The sequence below is a fragment of the Salvelinus alpinus genome, chromosome 5, assembly GCF_045679555.1.
Source record: "Salvelinus alpinus chromosome 5, SLU_Salpinus.1, whole genome shotgun sequence".
NCBI lineage: Eukaryota > Metazoa > Chordata > Actinopteri > Salmoniformes > Salmonidae > Salvelinus > Salvelinus alpinus.
This window is the reverse complement of record NC_092090.1, coordinates 5,392,661-5,407,353: the sequence shown is the minus strand read 5'-3', so window position 1 is coordinate 5,407,353 and position 14,693 is coordinate 5,392,661. Positions and strand designations below refer to the sequence as shown.

The 14,693-nt window shown below is 48.7% G+C and overlaps 1 protein-coding gene across 5 annotated transcripts in view; it reads right to left on the bottom strand.

Annotated features, from left to right (window-relative positions):
- fhod1 (formin homology 2 domain containing 1) overlaps positions 1-14,693 on the bottom strand; it is a 238,719-nt gene that overhangs the window by 84,527 nt on the left and 139,499 nt on the right. For 3 of the 5 annotated variants that reach the window (XM_071400433.1, XM_071400434.1, XM_071400437.1), the window contains 4 exons: positions 14,530-14,673; positions 13,932-14,440; positions 8,520-8,642; positions 263-358 (listed from right to left, as the gene is read on the bottom strand). In XM_071400433.1, coding sequence (XP_071256534.1) covers positions 263-358; positions 8,520-8,642; positions 13,932-14,440; positions 14,530-14,673 — 872 coding nt within the window. The remainder of the gene's footprint in view (positions 1-262; positions 359-8,519; positions 8,643-13,931; positions 14,441-14,529; positions 14,674-14,693) is intronic. The other 2 variants (XM_071400435.1, XM_071400436.1) reach the window with 1 other exon arrangement.

Here is a 14,693-nt window from a genome sequence, read left to right as displayed (position 1 = left end):
CCATAATAACAGTGACCCTCAGCAGGTATATAACCCCCCCCCCCCCCCCCCCACCTGCTTTCACCATAATAACAGTGACCCTCAGCAGGTATATAACCCCCCCCCCCCCCCCCCCCACCACCATACACTGATAAACAACCCTGTCTCTGTCCTGGTCTCTGTCCTGGTCGCTGTCCTGGTCTCTGTCCTGGTCTCTGTCCTGGTCTCTGTCCTGGTCTCTGTCCTGGTCTCTGTCTCTGAGAGGTTCAGTAACTGTACTCACCTGAAGGTGTTCCTTTCCGTCTTGTTCCCTTGTTTCTCCGGGACCGTCTGGGGCTGCTGTTGCTTCTCGGGGCCAGCCAAGTCAGTAGGAGACGGGCTGAGGATGGACCGACGGACGGGAGGGAAAAACACACGCGCACGCACACACACACACACACACACACACACACACACACACACACACACACACACACACACACACACACACACACACACACAGAGGGAGAGAGTGAGGAGAAAGGGTTGCCAAGGCAGCAGCACACCACACACACTTCAGGATCTCCACACAATAGTGTTTCCTGTCCTCTGAGACAGGGCTCCAAAACAAGGGGGGTGCGGAGAGAGAAATAGTGTTTCCTGTCCTCTGAGACAGGGCTCCAGAACAAGGGGGGTGCGGAGAGAGAAATAGTGTTTTTGTGTGTGCGAGTGTGTGTTTGTGTGTGAGCTTGTGTGTGAGAGTGTGTGTGAATATGTGTGAATGTGTGTGTGAATATGTGTGTGTGTTTGTGTGAAGATGTGTAAGTGTGTGTGAATATGTTTGTGTGTTTGTGCGTGAGTATGTGTGTGTGTGTGTGTGTGTGTGTGTGTGCCTCATCGTTCCGACGAGACAGAATAGTTGTAACTTGTTTTTCCAGCAGGCGTTAGTTTGTCAGTGAGTGGACTGTAAGTGTTCCAACATGATGTCACAGTGGAGGGTGTCCTTAACTAGCTAGTGACTGGACTCAACTAGTATCTGTCTGGAGACATTGGTTTAACTAGCTAGTGACTGGACTCAACTAGTATCTGTCTGGAGACATTGGTTTAACTAGCTAGTGACTGGACTCAACTAGTATCTGTCTGGAGACATTGGTTTAACTAGCTAGTGACTGGACTCAACTAGTATCTGTCTGGAGACATTGGTTTAGCTAGCTAGTGACTGAACTAGTATCTGTCTGGAGACATTGGTTTAGCTAGCTAGTGACTGGACTCAACTAGTATCTGTCTGGAGACATTGGTTTAACTAGCTAGTGACTGGACTCAACTAGTATCTGTCTGGAGACATTGGTTTAGCTAGCTAGTGACTGAACTAGTATCTGTCTGGAGACATTGGTTTAGCTAGCTAGTGACTGAACTCAACTAGTATCTGTCTGGAGACATTGGTTTAGCTAGCTAGTGACTGGACTCAACTAGTATCTGTCTGGAGACATTGGTTTAACTAGCTAGTGACTGGACTAGTATCTGTCTGGAGACATTGGTTTAGTTAGCTAGTGACTGGACTCTACTAGTATCTGTCTGGAGACATTGGTTTAACTAGCTAGTGACTGAACTAGTATCTGTCTGGAGACATTGGTTTAGCTAGCTAGTTACTGGACTAGTATCTGACTGGAGACATTGGTTTAGCTAGCTAGTGACTCAACTAGTATCTGTCTGGAGACATTGGTTTAGCTAGCTAGTGACTGGACTAGTATCTGTCTGGAGACATTGGTTTAGCTAGCTAGTGACTGGACTAGTATCTGTCTGGAGACATTGGTTTAACTAGCTAGTGACTGGACTAGTATCTGTCTGGAGACATTGGTTTAACTAGCTAGTGACTGGACTAGTATCTGTCTGGAGACATTGGTTTAACTAGCTAGTGACTGGACTCAACTAGTATCTGTCTGGAGACATTGGTTTAGCTAGCTAGTGACTGGACTAGTATCTGTCTGGAGACATTGGTTTAGCTAGCTAGTGACTGGACTAGTATCTGTCTGGAGACATTGGTTTAACTAGCTAGTGACTGGACTAGTATCTGTCTGGAGACATTGGTTTAACTAGCTAGTGACTGGACTAGTATCTGTCTGGAGACATTGGTTTAACTAGCTAGTGACTGGACTCAACTAGTATCTGTCTGGAGACATTGGTTTAGTTAGCTAGTGACTGGACTAGTATCTGTCTGGAGACATTGGTTTAACTAGCTAGTGACTGGACTAGTATCTGTCTGGAGACATTGGTTTAACTAGCTAGTGACTGGACTAGTATCTGTCTGGAGACATTGGTTTAACTAGCTAGTGACTGGACTCAACTAGTATCTGTCTGGAGACATTGGTTTAGCTAGCTAGTGACTGGACTAGTATCTGTCTGGAGACATTGGTTTAGCTAGCTAGTGACTGGACTAGTATCTGTCTGGAGACATTGGTTTAACTAGCTAGTGACTGGACTCAACTAGTATCTGTCTGGAGACATTGGTTTAACTAGCTAGTGACTGGACTAGTATCTGTCTGGAGACATTGGTTTAGTTAGCTAGTGACTGGACTAGTATCTGTCTGGAGACATTGGTTTAGCTAGCTAGTGACTGGACTCAACTAGTATCTGTCTGGAGACATTGGTTTAACTAGCTAGTGACTGGACTAGTATCTGTCTGGAGACATTGGTTTAACTAGCTAGTGACTGGACTCAACTAGTATCTGTCTGGAGACATTGGTTTAACTAGCTAGTGACTGGACTCAACTAGTATCTGTCTGGAGACATTGGTTTAGCTAGCTAGTGACTGGACTAGTATCTGTCTGGAGACATTGGTTTAACTAGCTAGTGACTGGACTCAACGAGTATCTGTCTGGAGACATTGGTTTAACTAGCTAGTGACTCAACTAGTATCTGTCTGGAGACATTGGTTTAGCTAGCTAGTGACTGGACTAGTATCTGTCTGGAGACATTGGTTTAGTTAGCTAGTGACTGGACTCAACTAGTATCTGTCTGGAGACATTGGTTTAGCTAGCTAGTGACTGGACTCAACTAGTATCTGTCTGGAGACATTGGTTTAACTAGCTAGTGACTGGACTAGTATCTGTCTGGAGACATTGGTTTAGTTAGCTAGTGACTGGACTCAACTAGTATCTGTCTGGAGACATTGGTTTAACTAGCTAGTGACTGGACTAGTATCTGTCTGGAGACATTGGTTTAGTTAGCTAGTGACTGGACTCAACTAGTATCTGTCTGGAGACATTGGTTTAGCTAGCTAGTGACTGGACTCAACTAGTATCTGTCTGGAGACATTGGTTTAGCTAGCTAGTGACTGGACTAGTATCTGTCTGGAGACATTGGTTTAGCTAGCTAGTGACTCAACTAGTATCTGTCTGGAGACATTGGTTTAACTAGCTAGTGACTCAACTAGTATCTGTCTGGAGACATTGGTTTAACTAGCTAGTGACTGGACTAGTATCTGTCTGGAGACATTGGTTTAGTTAGCTAGTGACTGGACTCAACTAGTATCTGTCTGGAGACATTGGTTTAACTAGCTAGTGACTGGACTAGTATATGTCTGGAGACATTGGTTTAGTTAGCTAGTGACTGAACTAGTATCTGTCTGGAGACATTGGTTTAGCTAGCTAGTGACTGGACTCAACTAGTATCTGTCTGGAGACATTGGTTTAGCTAGCTAGTGACTGGACTCAACTAGTATCTGTCTGGAGACATTGGTTTAACTAGCTAGTGACTGGACTAGTATCTGTCTGGAGACATTGGTTTAGCTAGCTAGTGACTGGACTCAACTAGTATCTGTCTGGAGACATTGGTTTAACTAGCTAGTGACTCAACTAGTATCTGTCTGGAGACATTGGTTTAACTAGCTAGTGACTGGACTAGTATCTGTCTGGAGACATTGGTTTAGCTAGCTAGTGACTGGACTAGTATCTGTCTGGACACATTGGTTTAGTTAGCTAGTGACTGAACTAGTATCTGTCTGGAGACATTGGTTTAGCTAGCTAGTGACTGGACTAGTATCTGTCTGGAGACATTGGTTTAGCTAGCTAGTGACTGGACTCAACTAGTATCTGTCTGGAGACATTGGTTTAGCTAGCTAGTGACTGGACTAGTATCTGTCTGGAGACATTGGTTTAGCTAGCTAGTGACTGGACTCAACTAGTATCTGTCTGGAGACATTGGTTTAGTTAGCTAGTGACTGAACTTGTATCTGTCTGGAGACATTGGTTTAGCTAGCTAGTTACTGGACTAGTATCTGTCTGGAGACATTGGTTTAGCTAGCTAGTTACTGGACTAGTATCTGTCTGGAGACATTGGTTTAGCTAGCTAGTGACTGGACTCAACTAGTATCTGTCTGGAGACATTGGTTTAACTAGCTAGTGACTGGACTAGTATCTGTCTGGAGACATTGGTTTAGCTAGCTAGTGACTGGACTCAACTAGTATCTGTCTGGAGACATTGGTTTAGCTAGCTAGTGACTGAACTAGTATCTGTCTGGAGACATTGGTTTAGCTAGCTAGTGACTGAACTAGTATCTGTCTGGAGACATTGGTTTAGTTAGCTAGTGACTGGACTAGTATCTGTCTGGAGACATTGGTTTAGCTAGCTAGTGACTGGACTCAACTAGTATCTGTCTGGAGACATTGGTTTAGCTAGCTAGTGACTGGACTAGTATCTGTCTGGAGACATTGGTTTAGTTAGCTAGTGACTGGACTAGTATCTGTCTGGAGACATTGGTTTAGTTAGCTAGTGACTGGACTAGTATTTGTCTGGAGACATTGGTTTAACTAGCTAGTGACTGGACTAGTATCTGTCTGGAGACATTGGTTTAGTTAGCTAGTGACTGGACTAGTATCTGTCTGGAGACATTGGTTTAGCTAGCTAGTGACTGAACTAGTATCTGTCTGGAGACATTGGTTTAGCTAGCTAGTGACTGAACTCAACTAGTATCTGTCTGGAGACATTGGTTTAGCTAGCTAGTGACTGGACTAGTATCTGTCTGGAGACATTGGTTTAGCTAGCTAGTGACTGGACTCAACTAGTATCTGTCTGGAGACATTGGTTTAGCTAGCTAGTGACTGGACTAGTATCTGTCTGGAGACATTGGTTTAACTAGCTAGTGACTGGACTCAACTAGTATCTGTCTGGAGACATTGGTTTAGTTAGCTAGTGACTGGACTAGTATTTGTCTGGAGACATTGGTTTAGCTAGCTAGTGACTGGACTAGTATCTGTCTGGAGACATTGGTTTAGCTAGCTAGTGACTGAACTAGTATCTGTCTGGAGACATTGGTTTAGTTAGCTAGTGACTGGACTAGTATCTGTCTGGAGACATTGGTTTAGCTAGCTAGTGACTGGACTAGTATCTGTCTGGAGACATTGGTTTAGCTAGCTAGTGACTGGACTCAACTAGTATCTGTCTGGAGACATTGGTTTAGCTAGCTAGTGACTGAACTAGTATCTGTCTGGAGACATTGGTTTAGCTAGCTAGTGACTGAACTAGTATCTGTCTGGAGACATTGGTTTAACTAGCTAGTGACTGAACTAGTATCTGTCTGGAGACATTGGTTTAGTTAGCTAGTGACTGGACTAGTATCTGTCTGGAGACATTGGTTTAGCTAGCTAGTGACTGTACTAGTATCTGTCTGGAGACATTGGTTTAGCTAGCTAGTGACTGGACTAGTATTTGTCTCTACTGTACCTCTATAGTACCTGTCCTCTACTGAATACCTGTTGTCCAGGCTGACATCACCACACATTACTGAACCGGTCCTCTACTGAATACCTCCTGTCCAGGCTGACATCATCTAGACAACATTACTGAACCGGTCCTCTACTGAATACCTGTTGTCCAGGCTGACATCACCAGACATTACTGAACCGGTCCTCTACTGAATACCTCCTGTCCAGGCTGACATCATCTAGACAACATTACTGAACCGGTCCTCTACTGAATACCTCCTGTCCAGGCTGACATCACCAGACATTACTGAACCGGTCCTCTACTGAATACCTGTTGTCCAGGCTGACATCACCAGACATTACTGAACCGGTCCTCTACTGAATACCTGTTGTCCAGGCTGACACCACCAGACAACATTACTGAACCGGTCCTCTACTGAATACCTGTTGTCCAGGCTGACATCACCAGACATTACTGAACCGGTCCTCTACTGAATACCTGTTGTCCAGGCTGACATCACCAGACAACATTACTGAACCGGTCCTCTACTGAATACCTGTTGTCCAGGCTGACATCACCAGACAACATTACTGAACCGGTCCTCTACTGAATACCTGTTGTCCAGGTTGACATCACCAGACAACATTACTGAACCGGTCCTCTACTGAATACCTGTTGTCCAGGCTGACATCACCAGACAACATTACTGAACCGGTCCTCTACTGAATACCTGTTGTCCAGGTTGACATCACCAGACAACATTACTGAACCGGTCCTCTACTGAATACCTGTTGTCCAGGCTGACATCACCAGACAACATTACTGAACCGGTCCTCTACTGAATACTTCCTGTCCAGGCTGACATCACCAGACAACATTACTGAACCGGTCCTCTACTGAATACCTGTTGTCCAGGCTGACATCACCAAACAACATTACTGAACCGGTCCTCTACTGAATACCTGTTGTCCAGGCTGACATCACCAGAAAACATTACTGAACCGGTCCTCTACTGAATACTTCCTGTCCAGGCTGACATCATCTAAGAGAAAGGATGGACTAAGTGCTTTTCTCCAGCTGTGTTAAAGCACAGAGCAGGGTTACGTCCCAAATGGCACCCTATTCCCTTACGTAGTGCACTACTTTAGACCAGAGGTAGAGCCCTAGTAGTGCACTACTTTAGACCAGAGGTAGAGTCCTAGTAGTGCACTACTTTAGACCAGAGGTAGAGTCCTAGTAGTGCACTACTTTAGACCAGAGGTAGAGTCCTAGTAGTGCACTACTTTAGACCAGAGGTAGAGTCCTAGTAGTGCACTACTTTAGACCAGAGGTAGAGTCCTAGTAGTGCACTACTTTAGACCAGAGGTAGAGTCCTAGTAGTGCACTACTTTAGACCAGAGGCAGAGCCCTAGTAGTGCACTACTTTAGACCAGAGGTAGAGTCCTAGTAGTGCACTACTTTAGACCAGAGGTAGAGCCCTAGTAGTGCACTACTTTAGACCAGAGGCAGAGCCCTAGTAGTGCACTACTTTAGACCAGAGGTAGAGTCCTAGTAGTGCACTACTTTAGACCAGAGGTAGAGTCCTAGTAGTGCACTACTTTAGACCAGAGGCAGAGGCCTAGTAGTGCACTACTTTAGACCAGAGGTAGAGTCCTAGTAGTGCACTACTTTAGACCAGAGGTAGAGTCCTAGTAGTGCACTACTTTAGACCAGAGGTAGAGCCCTAGTAGTGCACTACTTTAGACCAGAGGTAGAGTCCTAGTAGTGCACTACTTTAGACCAGAGGTAGAGTCCTAGTAGTGCACTACTTTAGACCAGAGGTAGAGTCCTAGTAGTGCACTACTTTAGACCAGAGGTAGAGTCCTAGTAGTGCACTACTTTAGACCAGAGGTAGAGTCCTAGTAGTGCACTACTTTAGACCAGAGGTAAAGTCCTAGTAGTGCACTACTTTAGACCAGAGCCCTAGTAGTGCACTACTTTAGACCAGAGGTAGAGTCCTAGTAGTGCACTACTTTAGACCAGAGGTAGAGTCCTAGTAGTGCACTACTTTAGACCAGAGGTAGAGCCCTAGTAGTGCACTACTTTAGACCAGAGCCCAAAGGGAAAAGGGTACCATGGCTCTCTCCTGGCCTACATCCCAAATGGCACTATATTTCCTATAGGGCTCTGGTTAAAAGTAGTGCACTATATAGAGAATAGGGTGCCATTTGGGACTCAACCAGGCGAGAGCAGGGTACAAGCCCTCTTCAGTGTGTTAAGACTAATCCTCTCCTTTCACTGACACTTTAATTAGTCAGACCTCTGTTGTCCTCTGTTCTCAGGAAGCTTTCATGGACTTTACCACAGTAGAGGCATGAGTGAGTGAATGAGATAGTGAGTACGTGAATGAATGAGAGATCCAGAGAGACAGAGAGAGAGACAGAGAGAGAGGGAGAGGGAGATCCAGAGAGAGGGAGAGAGAGAGACCCAGAGAGAGAGAGAGCGAGACCCAGAGAGAGAGAGAGAGAGACCCAGAGAGAGAGACCCAGAGAGAGAGAGAGAGAGAGAGAGAGAGACAGAGAGACAGAGAGAGAGAGAGAGAGAGAGAGAGAGAGAGAGAGAGAGAGAGAGAGAGAGAGAGAGAGAGAGAGAGAGAGAGAGAGACCCAGAGAGAGATAGAGAGATAGTTCATTTTTATTGTTTATTTGACTTTTGTATATTACCTACCTCACTTGCTTTGGCAATGTTAACACATGTTTCCCATGCCAATAAAGCCCCTTGAATTGAATTGAATTGAAAAATTAGAGAGAGAGAGAGACCCAGAGAGAGATAGAGAGAGAGAGAGAGAGAGAGAGAGGGTGATGGAGGTGTAGTCAGACCTGCTTGCGGCTCGAGAGGCAGAAGGAGCAGGTTCCTCAGAGATGGAACCAGCCTTGTTAAAGAGCCGTGATCTCCTACTGATCCCCAAGGCGGACATGTGGTGACTGAGGAATGATCGCCCCCTAGTGGCACAGCCAGGACAGGACCAGGGAGAGAGAGGAGAGGGGTAACAACCATGGCTTCGTGACGGCTGCTTATCAGATGGCACCCTATATAGTGCACTACTTTAGACCAGAGCACTACATAGGGAATAGGGTGCCATAGGGCTCTGGTCTAAAGTAGGGCACTACATAGGGAATAGGGTGCCATAGGGCTCTGGTCTAAAGTAGTGCACTATACAGGGAATAGGGTGACATAAGGCTCTGGTCTAAAGTAGTGCACTATAATAGGGAATAGGGTGCCATAGGGCTCTGGTCTAAAGTAGTGCACCATATAGGGAATAGGGTGCCATAGGGCTCTGATCTAAAGTAGTGCACCATATAGGGAATAGGGTGCCATAGGGCTCTGGTCTAAAGTAGTGTACCATATAGGGAATAGGGTGCCATAGGGCTCTGATCTAAAGTAGTGCACTATTAAGGAATAGGGTGCCATATACATTTCAGATAACCGAGAAGAGGGTTAACACCAAATGAGAAACCAAGGAGACAGACAAACCCACAACACCAGGCAGACAGACCCACCAGGCAGACAGACCCACCAGGCAGACAGACCCACCAGGCAGACAGACAGACAGGCAGACAGACAGGCTAGAGGACAGAGAACAGCAGCAACCCAGAAACAGACCGTAGATAGACCGTAGACAGACCGTAGACAGACCGTAGACAGACCCACCAGGCAGACCCACCAGGCAGACCCACCAGGCAGACCCACCAGGCAGACCCACCAGGCAGACAGACCCACAACACCAGGCAGACAGACCCACAACACCAGGCAGACAGACCCACAACACCAGGCAGACAGACAGACAGGCAGACAGAGACAGGCTAGAGGACAGAGAACAGCAGCAACCCAGAAACAGAACGTAGACAGAACGTAGACAGACCGTAGATAGAACGTAGACAGAACGTAGACAGAACGTAGACAGAACGTAGATAGAACCAGAAACAGACCGTAGATAGAACGTAGATAGAACGTAGACAGACCGTAGACAGAACGTAGACAGACCGTAGACAGACCGTAGACAGAACGTAGATAGAACCAGAAACAGAACGTAGACAGACCGTAGACGGACCGTAGACGGACCGTAGACGGAACGTAGACGGAACGTAGACGGACCGTAGACGGACCGTAGACGGACCGTAGACAGACCGTAGACAGACCGTAGACAGAACGTAGACAGAACGTAGATAGAACGTAGATAGAACGTAGACAGAACGTAGACAGAACGTAGACAGAACGTAGACAGACCGTAGACAGACCGTAGACAGACCGTAGACAGACCGTAGACAGACCGTAGACAGACCGTAGACAGAACCAGAAACAGAAAGTAGACAGAACGTAGATAGAACCAGAAACAGAACGTAGACAGAACGTAGACAGACCGTAGACAGAACGTAGGCGGAACGTAGACGGAACGTAGACGGACCGTAGACGGACCGTAGACGGACCGTAGACGGACCGTAGACGGACCGTAGACGGACCGTAGACGGACCGTAGACGGACCGTAGACAGACCGTAGACAGACCGTAGACAGAACGTAGACAGAACGTAGACAGAACGTAGACAGAACGTAGACAGAACGTAGACAGAACGTAGACAGACCGTAGACAGACCGTAGACAGACCGTAGACAGAACGTAGACAGACCGTAGACAGACCGTAGACAGAACGTAGATAGAACCAGAAACAGAAAGTAGACAGAACGTAGATAGAACCAGAAACAGAACGTAGACAGAACGTAGACAGACCGTAGACAGAACGTAGGCAGAACGTAGACAGAACGTAGACAGAACGTAGACGGAACGTAGACGGACCGTAGACAGAACGTAGGCAGACCGTAGACGGACCGTAGACGGACCGTAGACAGAACGTAGACAGACCGTAGACAGACCGTAGACAGACCGTAGACAGAACGTAGACAGAACGTAGACAGAACGTAGACAGACCGTAGACAGACCGTAGACAGACCGTAGACAGACCGTAGGCAGAACGTAGGCAGAACGTAGACAGAACGTAGACAGACCGTAGACAGAACGTAGATAGAACCAGAAACAGAAAGTAGACAGAACGTAGATAGAACCAGAAACAGAACGTAGACAGAACGTAGACAGACCGTAGACAGAACGTAGGCAGAACGTAGGCAGAACGTAGACAGAACGTAGACAGAACGTAGACAGAACGTAGACAGAACGTAGACAGACCGTAGACAGAACGTAGGCAGAACGTAGACAGACCGTAGACAGACCGTAGACAGAACGTAGGCAGAACGTAGACAGAACGTAGACAGAACGTAGACAGACCGTAGACAGAACGTAGGCAGAACGTAGACAGAACGTAGACAGAACGTAGACAGACCGTAGACAGACCGTAGACAGACCGTAGACAGAACGTAGACAGAACGTAGACAGACCGTAGACAGAACGTAGACAGACCGTAGGCAGAACGTAGGCAGAACGTAGGCAGAACGTAGGCAGAACGTAGACAGAACGTAGACAGAACGTAGACAGAACGTAGACAGAACGTGCACGATGGAAACGCTAGAAAGAGACAAGTATTTAGAGAAAAAAGGGTCAACGTGTTGATTTACGCTCCTGATTCCAAACAGTGCTTCAGTACGGACACGTACGAGTCGGACAGCGGAGAAAACATTCTCTTCATTCACAGAACAAACATGAATAAAGACGTTCATTTATCTGCACACAGACCGTGCATGAAGCACATTCACCCAATCAGCACACTGCAGCAACAGAACAGGCTTACAGGAAGTACTAGTGAAGTCATGACAACATGCTGGTGCACGGCCTGCAGGTCTTCAACCATGACAACATGCTGGTGCACGGCCTGCAGGTCTTCAACCATGACAACATGCTGGTGCACGGCCTGCAGGTCTTCAACCATGACAACATGCTGGTGCACGGCCTGCAGGTCTTCAACCATGACAACATGCTGGTGCACGGCCTGCGGGTCAACCTACCGTGACAACATGCTGGTGCACGGCCTGCAGGTCAACCTACCATGACAACATGCTGGTGCACGGCCTGCGGGTCAACCTACCGTGACAACATGCTGGTGCACGGCCTGCAGGTCATCAACATGCTGGTGCACGGCCTGCAGGTCAACCTACCAACCATGACAACATGCTGGTGCACGGCCTGCAGGTCAACCTACCAACCATGACAACATGCTGGTGCACGGCCTGCAGGTCATCAACCATGACAACATGCTGGTGCACGGCCTGCAGGTCATCAACCATGACAACATGCTGGTGCACGGCCTGCAGGTCAACCTACCATGACAACATGCTGGTGCACGGCCTGCAGGTCATCAACCATGACAACATGCTGGTGCACGGCCTGCAGGTCAACCTACCATGACAACATGCTGGTGCACGGCCTGCAGGTCATCAACCATGACAACATGCTGGTGCACGGCCTGCAGGTCATCAACCATGACAACATGCTGGTGCACGGCCTGCAGGTCATCAACCATGACAACATGCTGGTGCACGGCCTGCAGGTCAACCAACCATGACAACATGCTGGTGCACGGCCTGCAGGTCAACCTACCGTGACAACATGCTGGTGCACGGCCTGCAGGTCATCAACCGTGACAACATGCTGGTGCACGGCCTGCAGGTCAACCAACCATGACAACATGCTGGTGCACGGCCTGCAGGTCAACAACCATGACAACATGCTGGTGCACGGCCTGCAGGTCAACCTACCATGACAACATGCTGGTGCACGGCCTGCGGGTCAACCTACCGTGACAACATGCTGGTGCACGGCCTGCAGGTCATCAACATGCTGGTGCACGGCCTGCAGGTCATCAACCATGACAACATGCTGGTGCACGGCCTGCAGGTCAACCTACCATGACAACATGCTGGTGCACGGCCTGCAGGTCATCAACCATGACAACATGCTGGTGCACGGCCTGCAGGTCATCAACCATGACAACATGCTGGTGCACGGCCTGCAGGTCATCAACCATGACAACATGCTGGTGCACGGCCTGCAGGTCAACCAACCATGACAACATGCTGGTGCACGGCCTGCAGGTCAACCTACCGTGACAACATGCTGGTGCACGGCCTGCAGGTCATCAACCGTGACAACATGCTGGTGCACGGCCTGCAGGTCAACCAACCATGACAACATGCTGGTGCACGGCCTGCAGGTCAACAACCATGACAACATGCTGGTGCACGGCCTGCAGGTCAACCTACCATGACAACATGCTGGTGCACGGCCTGCAGGTCATCAACCGTGACAACATGCTGGTGCACGGCCTGCGGGTCATCAACCGTGACAACATGCTGGTGCACGGCCTGCAGGTCATCAACCATGACAACATGCTGGTGCACGGCCTGCAGGTCAACAACCATGACAACATGCTGGTGCACGGCCTGCAGGTCATCAACCATGACAACATGCTGGTGCACGGCCTGCAGGTCAACCTACCGTGACAACATGCTGGTGCACGGCCTGCAGGTCATCAACCGTGACAACATGCTGGTGCACGGCCTGCAGGTCATCAACCGTGACAACATGCTGGTGCACGGCCTGCAGGTCATCAACCATGACAACATGCTGGTGCACAGCCTGCAGGTCAACCTACCATGACAACATGCTGGTGCACGGCCTGCAGGTCAACCTACCATGACAACATGCTGGTGCACGGCCATCATCTCAAATGACCATTAGCTGATGAGATCAACTGGGTAAATAATGTGACAATTCACACGGTTTTGCTGCGCACAGATACAGAGAGATGCACGGAGAGAAACACAGAGAGAAACACAGAGAGACACACAGACAGACACACAGACAGACACACAGAGAGACACACAGACAGACACACAGAGAGACACACAGAGAGACACACAGCGAGACACACAGAGAGACAGAGACACACAGAGAGACACACAGAGAGACGCACAGAGAGACAGAGACACACACAGAGACGCACAGAGAGACGCACACAGAGAGACGCACACACAGAGAGACGCACACACAGAGAGACGCACACACAGAGAGACGCACACACAGAGAGACGCACACACAGAGACACACACAGAGACACAGAGAGACACAGAGAGACACAGAGAGACACACAGAGAGACACAGAGAGACACACAGAGAGACACAGAGAGACACAGAGAGAGACACACAGAGAGACACACAGAGAGACACACACAGAGACACACACAGAGACACACACAGGTCTGTTGGTTAGTTCCACAATACTTACAGGTTGGAGGTTGTCTTGGGCTCCTGTTCAGTGGGAGACAGGGAGGCTGCAGTACCGTTGGTCACCTCAGGGGGCAGTAGAGGAGAGGACCTCTGAGAACCAGAGTCTGATGGGCTGGTGGGGGAGAGGGGTGAGGCGCTACGGGAGGAGGAGGGGAGAGGGGAGGTGGTCCTACTCAGCTCTGCTGTAGGACTGTTGGAGGGTGAGGAGGAGGAGGGTGAGAAAGGGGATGGGGAGGAGGGAGAGAAAGGGGAGGAGGTGGAAGGGGAGAGAGTGGAGGAGGAGGGAGAGAAAGGGGATGAGGTGGAAGGGGAGAGAGAAGTGGAGGACGAGGCGGAGAGAGAGATAGTGTTGGATGTGGTCGGAGAGGAGGAGAGGACGTCGGGGAGGTTCTGAGCTGAGGATCTCCTGTTCCTCCTGCCCTCCTGTTCGCTGGCTGTCACCTTCCTCCTCTCCTTCCTGAGGTGAGGAGCAGCATCCAGCTCTCCATCCTCGTGCCTCAGAGCCCTCTGGACGTGACAGAGGAAACCTCCAGTTAGTAAAAGAGGAAGGAGGGAGAGGAGGAAGACCTGTGTGAACATCTCTGTGTGTGTGTTACCTCATATATGGTGAACTGTTGTTTCAGGTCTGGCTCAGTGACCTTGCTGCTCATGTGTTTGTGCATAATGTGTTCCATCCCTTGTTGTTCCAGACAATCGGTCACATCATAGAACGAGTCCTGGTCCGGGAGGGCCGCAAGGGTCTGGGTTCAGACACAGGGAG